The 12,627-nt window shown below is 41.3% G+C and overlaps 1 protein-coding gene across 5 annotated transcripts in view; it reads right to left on the reverse strand.

The window, feature by feature from the left end:
• SH3GL2 (SH3 domain containing GRB2 like 2, endophilin A1) overlaps nucleotides 1-12,627 on the reverse strand; it is a 208,110-nt gene that overhangs the window by 51,653 nt on the left and 143,830 nt on the right. For 4 of the 5 annotated variants that reach the window (XM_029203777.1, XM_029203776.1, XM_029203778.1 and 1 more), the window contains exon 3: nucleotides 8,404-8,476. In XM_029203777.1, coding sequence (XP_029059610.1) covers nucleotides 8,404-8,476 — 73 coding nt within the window. Of the gene's footprint in view, nucleotides 1-7,104; nucleotides 7,205-8,403; nucleotides 8,477-12,627 lie in introns of those variants that run through there. The other variant, XM_029203781.1, reaches the window with a different exon arrangement.

Raw genomic sequence — 12,627 nt, forward strand, 5'->3', positions numbered from 1 at the left:
ATCTGCATATATTGAAGAATCCTTGCAATCCTAGGATAAACTGCACTTGATCATAATATATGATCCTTTTAATGTGCTTTTGGATTCTGTGTGCTAGTATTTTGTTGAGGATTTTTGCATCTATGTTCATCAGTGATATTGGCCTGTAGTTTTCTTTCTTTGTGACATCTTTGTCTGGTTTTGGTATCAGAGTGATGGTGGCCTTGTAAAATGTGTTTGGGAGCGTTCCTCCCTCTGCTATATTTTGGAAGAGTTTGCGAAGGATAGGTGTTAGCTCTTCTCTATATGATTGATAGAATTTGCCTGTGAAGCCACCTGGTCCTGGGCTTTTGTTTGCTGGAAGATTTCTAATCACAGTTTCAATTTCACTGCTTGTGACTGGTCTGTTTGTATTTTCTATTTCCTCCTGGTTCAGTCTCGGAAGGTTGTGCTTTTCTAAGAATTTGTCCATTTTTTTGTGGGTTTCCATTTTATTGGCATATAGTTGCTTGTAGTAATCTCTCATGATCCTTTGTATTTCTGCACTGTCAGTTGTTACTTCTCCTTTTTCATTTCTAATCCTATTGATTTGACTCTTCTCCCTTTTTTTCTTGATTAGTCTGGCTAATGGTTTATCAATTTTGTTTATCTTCTCAAAGAACCAGATTTTAGTTTTATTGATCTTTGCTACTGTTTCCTTCATTTCTTTTTCATTTATTTCTCATCTGATCTTTATGATTTCTTTCCTTCTGCTATGTTTGGGGTTTTTTTTGTTCTTCTTTCTCTAATTGCTTTAGGTGTAAGGTTAGGTGGTTTGAGATGTTTCTTGTTTCTTAAGGTGGGCTTGTATAGCTATAAACTTCCCTCTTAGAACTGCTTTTGCTGCATCCCATAGGTTTTGGGTCGTTGTGTTTTCATTGTCATTTATTTCTTGGTATTTTTTGATTTCCTCTTTCATTTCTTCAGTGATCTCTTGGTTATTAAGTAGTGTGTTGTTTAGCCTCCATGTGTTTGTATTTCTTACATATGTTTTCCTGTAATTGATAGCTGGTCTCATAGCGTTGTTGTCAGAAAAGATACTTGATATGACTTCAATTTCCTTAAGTTTACCAATGCTTGATTTGTGACCCAAGATATGATCTATCCTGGAGAATGTTCCATGAGCACTTGAGAAGAAAGTGTATTCTGTTGTTTTTGGATGGAATGCCCTATATATATCAATTAAGTCCATCTTGTTTAATGTATCATTTAAAGCTTGTGTTTCCTTATTGATTTTTATTTTGGATGATCTGTCCATTGGTGAAAGTGGGGTATTAAAGTCCCCTTCTATGATTGTGTTACTGTCGATTTCCCCTTTTATGGCTGTTAGTATTTGCCTTATGTATTAAGGTGCTCCTATGTTGGGTGCATAAATATTTACAATTCTTATATCTTCTTCTTGGATTGATCCCTTGATCATTATGTAGTGTCCTTCTTTGTCTCTAGTAATAGTCTTTTTTTTAAGTCTGTTTTGTCTGATATTAGAATTGCTACTCCAGCTTTCTTTTGATTTCCATTTGCATGGAATATCTTTTTCCATCCCCTCACTTTCAGTCTGTATGTGTCCCTAGGTCTGAAGTGGGTCTCTTGTAGACAGCATTAATACGGGTCTTGTTTTTGTATCCATTCAGCCAGTCTATGTCTTTTGGTTGGAGCATTTAATCCATTAACATTTAAGGTAATTATCGATATGTATGTTCCTATTACCATTTTCTTAATTGTTTTGGGTTTATTATTGTAGGTCTTTTCCTTCTCTTGTGTTTCCTGCCTAGATAAGTTCCTTTAGCATTTGTTGTAAAGCTGGCTTGGTGGTTCTGAATTCTCCTAGCTTTTGCTTGTCTGTAAAGCTTTTAATGTCTTCGTCAAATCTGAATGAGATCCTTGCTGAGTAGAGTAATCTTGGTTGTAGGTTTTTCTCCTTCATCACTCTAAATATGTCCTGCCACTCCCTTCTGACTTGCAGAGTTTCTGCTGAAAGATCAGCTGTTAACCTTATGGGGATTTCCTTATGTGTTACTTGCTGTTTTTCCCTTGCTGCTTTTAATATTTGTTCTTTGTATTTGATTTTTGATAGTTTGATTAATATGTGTCTTGCGTGTTTGTCCTTGGATTTATCCTGTATGGGACTCTCTGTGCTTCCTGGACATAATTATCTATTTCCTTTCCCATATTAGGGAAGTTTTCAACTATAATCTCTTCAAATATTTTCTCAGTCCCTTTCTTATTCTCTTCTTCTTCTGGGACCCCTATAATTCGAATGTTGGTGTGTTTAATGTTGTCCCAGAGGTCTCTTAGGCTGTCTTCATTTCTTTTCATTCTTTTTTCGTTATTCTGTTCTGCAGCAGTGAATTCCCCCATTCTCTCTTCCAGGTCACTTATCCGTTCTTCTGCCTCAATTATTCTGCTATTGGTTCCTTCTAGTGTAGTTTTCATTACAGTTATTTTATTGTTCATCTCTGTTTGTTTTTTCTTTAATTCTTCTAGGTCTTTGTTAAAGATTTCTTGCATCTTCTTCATCTTTGCCTCCATTCTTTTTCCGAGGTTGTGGATCATCTTCACTATCATTATTCTGAATTCTCTTTCTGGAAGGTTGCCCATCTCCACTTCATTTAGTTGTTTTTCTGGGGTTTTATCTTGTTCCTTCATGTGGTACATAGCCCTCTGCCTTTTCATCTTGTCTATCTTTCTGTGAATGTGGTTTTTGTTCCACAGGCTGCAGGACTGTAGTTCTTCTTGCTTCTTCTCTACCTTTCTTTCTTACTTTCGTTAATATGGCTACTAGAAAATTCAAAATTACACATGTTCCTTGCATCTTATTTCTGTTGGACATTGCTGATTTATCTTCCCCCCACAAGCATCAGAATACTCATATAAGAAGACTGATTCGGGGTTTCCCTGGTGGCACAGTGGTTAAGAATCTGCCTGCCAATGCAGGGGACACAGGTTTGAGCCCTGGTCCGGGAAGATCCCACATGCCACAGAGCAACTAATCCCATGCACCACAACTACTGAGCCCACACCCTAGAGCCAGCAAGCCACAACTACTGAGCCCGCGTGTCACAACTACTGAGCCCATGTGCCACAACTACTGAAGCCCGTGTGCCATGAGCCCATGCTCCACAACAAGTGAAGCCACTGCAATGAGAAGCCTGCGCACCGCAACATGAAGAGTAGTCCCTGCTCGTTGCAACCAGAGAAAGCCTGCACACAGCAAGGAAGATCCAATGCAGCCAAAAACAAATAAATAAAATTTAAAAATTCATTAAAAAAAAAAGAAAACTGATTTATATCTTCTCTGATGATCTTTGCTCTTAGATACCATGAGAATAGGGGCTCACAATCAGTAGAAGTACACAGGACTTCTCATGTTCAAATTGTTTCTTATCTAAGCAGCTTGGAGATCTGTACTGGTTTATGTTGTTCCTGTCAGAATCTTTTCACAGTCCAAGCTGAAAGACTTTACAGCTCTCTGTTCTATGTCCTCGAAAGCCCTGCCTTTGCAGGCCACACCTGCAGGCCTGTGACCCCACTCACCCCTCCTCACTTCATCAGTTAGCTGGAATTTCCAGAAGGAATTAGCCATGAAGGCCTCTGTGCAGCTCTCCTTAGAGTATACATACTTTATGCTGTTAGACTGTGAGGTCCCAAGGGGCAGGGGCCCAATCTTGGTTCTGTATCTACCCCCACTATATCTAGAATTGCATAGGTCCTTGTATAAAAGTAAATGCATTTGATAAATGTTGGTTACATGGGTAGAGCTGATGGGTTAGGGGAAAGGAAGAGTTTCTCCGTCTCTCCTTTACATTATAGCAGTTTTATCACATTAGCCACTGAGTATCAACTGTGCTTCATAATCCACTTTTTCAAATATCCAAATGTCACGGGCTGCCTGGAACTGAGCTGGGGCCTGGGGCATATGGGGGGATGGTGGGGAATAAGACAGGCAGAGCCCTGTCCTTACAGGGGAGGACAAACCAAAGCACACACACCATGCAATTACAGTAAGTGTGGCATGTGCCACCAGGGAAAAGCAGCTGGGATCATGAGAGGGTAATTTTTTATTTATTTATTTTTTTGTGTGGTACGCGGGCCTCTCACTGCTGTGGCCTCTCCCGCTGCGAAGCACAGGCTCCAGGTGCGCAGGCTCAGCGGCCATGGCTCGCGGGCCCAGCCGCTCTGCGGCATGTGGGATCTTCCTGGACCGGGGCACAAACCCGTGTCCTCTGCATCGGCAGGCGGACTCTCAACCACTGCGCCACCAGGGAAGTCCATGAGAGGGTCATTGATGGTGGAACCTAATGCAGTCAGGGCTTCAGGAAGGCTTCTTTCTAAATGACCTTGATGCTGGACCTGAGGAGACTGTTTGTCTGGCAAGGTAGAGGGGAAAGGGCAGGCTGACCATGTAGGGAGGGCCCTTTGAGCCTTGTTAAAAATGGTAAAACTTAATCCTAAAAGCAGTGAAAATCCATTGAAGGGTTTTGTGCAAGATGATGACACGATCAGGTCTGCCTTTTAAAATATCACTCCGGAGGTGGGCAAGAGCAGATGGGGGTGCCTACACACAGCACAGCTACAGATTCAAGAAAAGTAATCCAACTCTCTTTGGTCATCATTTCAATAGGAATTGAGCTTCAAGACTATACAGATGTGTATGCTCCATAACCACAAGATGTGAAAGCCAGAATGCATCCTAGAGTATGAATCAAATACAAGATACTTTCAAAGTACCCTCAGAGCATTAATTTCCACAGATCCTACTGGCCTGTCCAGGTAAATTTGTTACTTTGCATAAGCCCCTATCCTGACCCTGGCCAGATCTTGCTTATTCAGGACCAGAAGCCAGTGATCCATATTGGTTGACCCAGTTTCTGGGGTCACAGAGAGGCTGAGTGGTCAAAGCATTTATCAAACAGCATGAGTTTGGGAATATTCTGCTTTTCTGTGCCCAAGGACTGGGAGCCTCTGGGTGTTGGCTAGATTCTTGTGTCCCCTTCTCAAGGGCACTTGCATTCTGAACAAGTGTACTGGATCAGCCACCTTTCAGGAGCTCTAGCCAGTGTCTGCTCTCAGGGCAAGAAATTCACGGAGGAACTAAGTCATATCTATTATAAGCCAATTAAACACAAATTATCTAAATTCTGAAGAATGAGCATATGAAATTTTGTTTTACTCTGGACCCTTGTAGATGACACTTATTTGTATAAATATGTACCCTGCCCACATATAACTGCTTTTCTGAAACCAACTTGTGATCGCCTGGTGATGGCCTTAATGGTTCTCCTTGGTGGCAGATGTTCATTCAATTTTTAAATAGCCATAAAACCAATATGTTGGTAGCTAATAAGCACATTCAAGATTCTGTTAAAAATACATCATTTCTAAAATTTCAAATCTCCCCCAATTACCTCCTCCTGTTATCTTTTTTATTAAAATAAAAATAAGTCTCAACCCCACAATTTGTTCCCTTTCTGGATTTCTGTCATATCCACTCTGAAAGTAAAGTACCCTTTGCACCTAAATGAAGAACCCATTCTTCTCAGAAGCAGGACTGCGCAATGGAAAGTTCCTGGGCTCGGGGGCATCAGACCTGGGTTCCAGTCCTGGTTTCATCCCTTCCTAGGTGTGTAACTTTGGGAAGGTTTCTTAAATTCTCTGGCCCTTGTTTTTTCCCGAGGAAAATTAGGCTAGCCTACTATATTAGTTTTCTAGGTCTGCCATAACAAATTGCCACAGATTGTGTGGCTTAGAACAACAGAAATTTACTCTCTAACAGTTCAAGACACTTGAAATCAAGGTGTCAGTACGGTTGGTTCTTTCTGAGGCTTTCTGGGAGAATCCTTCCTCACCTCTTCCAGCTCTGGTGGCTCCCGGCATTCCTTGGTTTGTGGCAGCATCACTCTAATCTTGGCCTCTGTCTTCAGGTGGCCTTCTGCCCTGTGTCTCTCTGTGTTTTCTCTTCTTCTTATAAGGACACCAGTTGTTGGATTTAGGGCCCACTCTAACTCCAGAATGAGTTCATCTCAAGATCATTAACTGATTACATCTCAAAAGATGTTATTTCCAAATAAAGTCACATTTGGAGGTTCTGGGTAGCCCTGGATTTTGAGGGACATCCTATTCAACACAGCATGCCTCCATACACCTGAATTCCATTATACTCAGGAACACAGATGGGTCCCCACCAAAGATCTGTGTTCATGGATTTTTAGTTTCTTTGCTACACTATGAATTTTTCAACTGCATTTTCTTTTTATAATCAGGGAAAAAACAGCTACTTTTAGAGAGAAGACAGTGTATATAACTAGCGACATAATGAAAATGCATTAGTGCTCAGTAAATACTATATTTTCCCTCTCCTTCCCTACATTTAATATTAGTCCTACAACATGGAAGCAATCTAAGTGTCCATCGACAGGTGGATGGATAAAAAAGATGTGGCACATATGTACAATGGAATATTAATCAGCCATAAAAAGAAAGGAAATTGAGTTATTTGTAGTGAGGTGGATGGACCTAGAGTCTTTCATACAGAGTGAAGTAAGTCAGAAAGAGAAAAATACTGCATGATAACACACATATATGGAATCTAAAAAAAAAAAAAAAAAAGTGGTTCTGATGAACCTAAGGGCAGGACAGGAATAAAGACACAGACATAGAGAATGGACTTGAAGACACAGGGAGGGGGAAGGGTAAGCTGTGACAAAGTGAGAGAGTGGTATGGACACATATACACTACCACATGTAAAACAGACAGCTAGTGGGAAGCAGCCGCATAGGCACAGGGAGTTTGTGACCGCCTAGAGGGGTGGGATAGGGACGGTGGGAGGGAGACGCAAGAGGGAAGGGATATAGGGATATATGTATTTGTATAGCTGATTCACTTTGTTTTACAGCAGAAACTAACACAACATTGTAAAGAAATTATACTCCAATAAAGATGTTAAAAAATATATATTAGCCCTACAACAGCAGGGCTAAGTAATCCTAGCACCATCCATGCGTAAATCCCAGGAAATGAGGGAGCACTTCAAGATTCTACTCAAAGACAAAGACAAAAACATCCTTCCCTGAACAATGACTTCTTACCGTGAGACTTCGGGTGAGCAGTTCTCTTTTCAAAACTGACCTATCACAGTTGTTTAAATACTTAGGAACAGGTGAAGATCTCTTAGATAAGAGATCCTTGAATCTCTGTGGAATACAGAGGTCATGAAGAAGGCTGCAAGCAAAAATTGGAAACTTCATTTTTGCTATTCGTTGCCTAATTTGCCAACAATTTGGTCTACTATCAGTTAAATGCCTGGTTCCTATGGCTTATCACTTACTTCAATATTTTCCTTCCTCACATAATCCCATCTCTGATGCAGTTTTTAAAAAAACTGAGAATGTTATTCCCCCAGTTTGGGCTGAGCGAAAAGCTGCAGCCAGCAGCAGCAGAAGGCAGTAGGGAGCTGGTCAGCACTGACTGTGCTTGTCTGCCTCCTCTTATCCCACGTATTTCCTTTTCTTATCTCTCACCCATTAACGCTCAGAATCCAAACACAGTGGGGCTGACACAGTGCCTGAACCATCTCCCCTAGGACCACCAAAGACACAGGAATCTCAACCTGAAACTCCCAAAGAAACTGGTCTCAAGATACGCAGTTTTCCCAACATTCATACGTTTTACTTAAATATATTCAACCTTGCTTCAAGTTTCTATACTCTGCAGTTAGGAACTGCTATTCAGGAAGAGTGCTGAGGAGGTCTAGAGTATCAGCTGCTTTGCTCTGTTACACCTTGTGCTCTTCGAGATCACCCCACTTCTGCCTGGTTCTCTTTTCAAGGTACAGCTCCATTATCTCTATTATAACTCCCTTCTCTTAAGAGTGTAACAGGTTAGCAAGAACAAGTGCTGATCTGTGATGTGCTTGGAGAAAAATCAGAACAAAGAACAACCCTCCAAAGACTTCAGTGATGCGTATGGACCGAAACCCTCTGTATTTCACAAAAACCGTTCAACTTCCTACTTTTTCACACCTTTGGTGAATTACGATGTTTTATCTGAAAATTCTCCCAGTTTTCCTTTCTTACAATCCCTTTCAAATGAGTGTTCAGTTCCTAACAGCTTGCAGCTACCCTGACATCATGTGCCACCCACGCTGTCCACACAGTGCTGTTTGTTAATTACACTACAGTCAGATAAAGTATCACAGAAGCCTCCAGTTACTTCAGTGTGAACCTAAAAAGTCCTCCCTTCCCGGTCGAAATGCTCCACCTGAAGCCACTGAACTTCCAGAAGGGAGGACAGAGCAAGCAGAAGCACACCAAACCTAGCCTGTCTACCAAAGAGAAACGAAAAGTTACCTGGAGGGATACCCCTGCAAGTATAAAACGAGCCCTTACCTGGATTGGGTTGAAGGTACTCAATTGTTTTAGTCATTATTTCCATCACAGCCCTGCTGGTGACATCCACTTTCTGAAATGAGAAAATAAATATTCTAAATGATGCAAATTATTAGCTTTAGAAACGTAGTTTTTGCTTGAGTATATATACAACCACTGGTGGTACAACCGAGCACGAAGTCCTGCGGTGGAAGGTGAGGGGCTCACAGAGCTGCCAGAAGTAACACTGGCTTTGCATTCAGCTGTGTTCCATCAAGACTTGGAAAGCCCATTTACCCAAAAAGGAACCTACTAATTTCCTAAAATGTGTTTCAAAATATACTTCCTTATCTCCTGGTAAAATAAGGTGGATATAGCTTCCTCTCACTGGAAGTTGCCTGATGTGGTCTCTGAGAATGGTTCACTCTTCACTTGACACAGAAAACGCCACAAAATCTTGCAAATCAAGAGGTTCAAATCTTCACGTTCACTTTAAGAACACCCATGAAGCCAGGCCATAGAGGGTATGCATATCCAAAAAGCCACCAAGTCTCTGAAACATGTCACTTTACAGAAGCAACGCATGCTATTCCATCATTACAATGTTGGAGTTGGCTGGCGTATCCATCCAGGTCAAAGAGTGGGGCTGGACAGAGGGTCCATGACCCAAAAAAGAGTGAATTTTTTGCCGCACATGCTTAAAAATGCGGGGAGTAAAGTTACACTTAAGGGTTTTGATGTAGCGTCTCTGGCATCGAGCACATCCAGGGGAACAGAATCCAAGATGGACCCTGGACTTACAGAGCTCATGGACAGGTTAACCTCTACCTGAGCCCTCTCTGCCACACTAAGATGATCCCTATTGAAAAAGAGCAAATTGTACCTAAACCTGAAGAGGAGGTTGCACAGAAGAAGATGTCCCAAAAGAAACTGAAGCAACAAAAATATACGACCCAGGAATAAATTCAGCATAAAATAAACATAAATTTTAAAAAAATGTGGAGCTATGAAACATATTTTGCCCCAGAGGCATTCACTGGATGTCTACAGAGGGCCAGGCATGGTGGCATGTTTCACTGTTCTAAAGAAAGAAACATGCCACATCGACTCTGTTTGTTCAAGTAAGAGAGGGAAAGTTTTTATTTAACTTCTGAGAACATCCCAAGTACATAAAAATCTTGAGCAAACACTTCTAATCAGTTCTTGAACTTTTGGTTAACTCTAAATTAAAATCATGGTCCTAGAGTCTATCCTTGCAAAATTCTGAATGGTCAGTATTTGCACTCAGCAGGTCACCATGTCCTCTCTCTGTTGCACCCTTTTTACCACATGAAGAGGCCGTGCAATGAGGTCCTCTCTACATTCCCCCATGAAATCCTTTTCTTATCAACATGTGTGGTCCATTCATTCACTCTGCAGGGTAAATGACTACTGAAAATTAGTGCATCCTCCTATCCAAGATATGTACATGGAATACATAAGTATGAATGAAGGGAATTAATTTTTGATGGCAGAATATCAGATCTCAATTAAGTTCAAGGAGACTTCGTTGTTTTCTTTAGAGTTCAAGGGCTCCTCCCTCAATTCCAATTTTTCTGTAACCTACTGCACCTACATACAAAATCAACCTTTTATGGATGGGGCAAGCCTCCTTCTCTTTCTTTTTTTTATTAATTTTTATTGGAATATGGTTGCTTTACAATGTTGTGTTAGCCTCCACTGCACAACAAAAGAATCAGCCATACACATATAGATAGCCTCTCCCTTTTGGACTTGCCTCCCACTTAGGTTACCACAGTGCATTAGGTAGAGTTCCCTGTGCTATTCAGTATGTGCCCATCAGTTGTCTATTTTATACATAGTATCAGTACTATATATGTGTCAATCTCAGTTCCCAATTCCTCCCACCCCACCCCTTTCCCCCTTGGTATCCATATATTTGTTTTCTACGTCTGTGTAAGCCTTCTTCTCTTTCATAATCAGAAACCAAACCATAACCAGAAGATTTTATCTTTCAGCTTTGTTTTTCAATACTTAATCAGTTCCCCTTCCATGGTAGTCAGATTACTGTGTGTGTAAGGAGCTTGCTACTACTGTGATTAATAGAGGAAACATTTTTTCTTATGAGGTCATCATGGTATAAAATTACCTTAAAAAGCATTCCTATTTATAAGAGATGCCTGCCCACATGTGAACCCTGTACCACATTCTTTTGGTTAACTTGAGTTTTTAATACATCTTAGATTTGAGTATGTGGCTAAGTTGTATTTAGTTCTGCAATAAATAGTGGTCCCCCAGAGTTTTACAGTGCAGAACTTGTGTGGCCATACACGGAGGTCCTGGAAGTATTACCAACATGCCAACCAACCACTATGCACTCAATGTAATGGAAATGAAGTCAAAGGGTGTGTGCAGAAAAAACAGGCTGAAAGTCCAGGTTCCATGTGTGATAGGACAAAAACACAGATCTTCTGCTGACTCTATGACAGGGCTTAAAGCATTCAATGTCAAATGTATACAAATGTCCTATGTGGCTATGACTGGAAGCAAAGTAGTTCCAAAGGTCAAAGTTTCTAAGGGAGAGTGCCAGAGGGACTGAATTGGCCAGTGACCACTTGGTATTCTGAACTCACCTGATGTGAGGAAGCTAACCAATTTCTAACTTTCCCCCATCTCTACCCTCAGTAATAATCCTGATCACCATCATCACAAACTGCTTTATATCTGTCAGAAATTGTTCCAAGGCCTTTAAATATCTTTACAAACGAAATCCTCAGAAGCCTTATGAAACAGATACGCAGAGGTTAAGAAACTTGCCCAATTCCGGCTCCAGCATATGTGTTGTTAACTACCACCCAATACTTCTTGAAAGCACAAAAAGGCAACAGGGACATCTCCTGACCTGAGGAGAGACACCAAGTCAGAGCTGCAAAGCTCTCTGTACCATCTCCTAGATGGAGCTGGAGACCTGGCAGAGGCCAACCACACAGGACCAGGAGGAAAGCACCTTCCAGCTCACCTTCTGGTTTTGTTTTGAAAGTCCTGAAAGTCTACAGAAACTCATTCACGAGAACTATTCTACCCTGGGCCTCTGCAAAAGGGAGGCTGTCCCAGGCTAAGTTGTTTGACCACATGCCCGCAGTTACAATGGCTTCTCTACAGAAGCTGGATGCCAGTAGTGTATATCTGGAGTGGTCCATGGGCAAGTCAGCAAGGAAAGCATGAAAAGTGGTTCTCATTTGCGAAATGAAACCCCCTTTCCCTTCTGGGCTCTGTAAATAGACCGCCCAAGTACTCAGGCTCTATAAATAGAAGCTATTAGTTTGGCAAAAGCCAGTGGTCTTGGGGGAGGCACAGAGACACTGGAGACAATATTAGAGCATTGCATTTGGTCCCCAAAGTGGGATTCAACCTTAGAAGAAGAATGAGAATAAAAACTACTCAGTGTCCCCCATGGTTTGGCCAAAGTCTCCCAGGGAAGAGCCCATACAACCCCAGATCTTGTGCCCACTGAGGCAGATTCCTTCAACACTTTCAGGTACCTGATCTAGATATCAATCTAGAGAAATTTCTAGCTAAACCCCTTTGATCAGAGCATAAAATAACCTTCACTTGCAATCCACCTCTGAAAACAACTTTATCCAATATAATAATTTGCGGAATGCATTTTCAGGACATATACCAAACAGGCAAGAGCTACTAGCAAATTCATTTACTAGGATCTTACTCCTGATTTTACACTTGACAGAGTTAATAAACATATGAGAACAAGGCCAGTAGAGCATCCAGTCCAAAGCCTTGATTTTTTAAATATGCCAGTCTGAACCTGGAGAAGGGAAATGAATTCTCTGAGGTCACACAACCCAAGCAGCTATCATGGGAAGAAATATAGTTCCAAAGGTCATGGATGAGACACGGTTTCCAAGGAAGAATGCTGGAGGAACTGGATCGCCCGATGACATCAGCCAGTAGGAGGCTGACCAACTTCCAACTTCTCTCCATCTCTGTCTTCTTTTTGTCCAGAACTCTTTTTGCTAAACGAAACTATACTGTGTCAGCCATGGACAAGGTGAGGCCATCATCCTGTGAGAACCTTAAACGCTCCTTGTCAGGCTCTTGCTAGGAACACTATTTATACACCGCAACTGTCAATGTCCAACCATATACCCTCTTATTAACAGGCCTAGTATAACTACCATGAACTAAGAAGATTTCCACTTAAATAATTTATTATAACCGGCAAGA

Source organism: Monodon monoceros, unplaced genomic scaffold, assembly GCF_005190385.1.
Source record: "Monodon monoceros isolate NGI ecotype Baffin Bay Population unplaced genomic scaffold, NGI_Narwhal_1 Super_Scaffold_5, whole genome shotgun sequence".
NCBI classification, from domain to species: Eukaryota; Metazoa; Chordata; class Mammalia; order Artiodactyla; family Monodontidae; genus Monodon; species Monodon monoceros.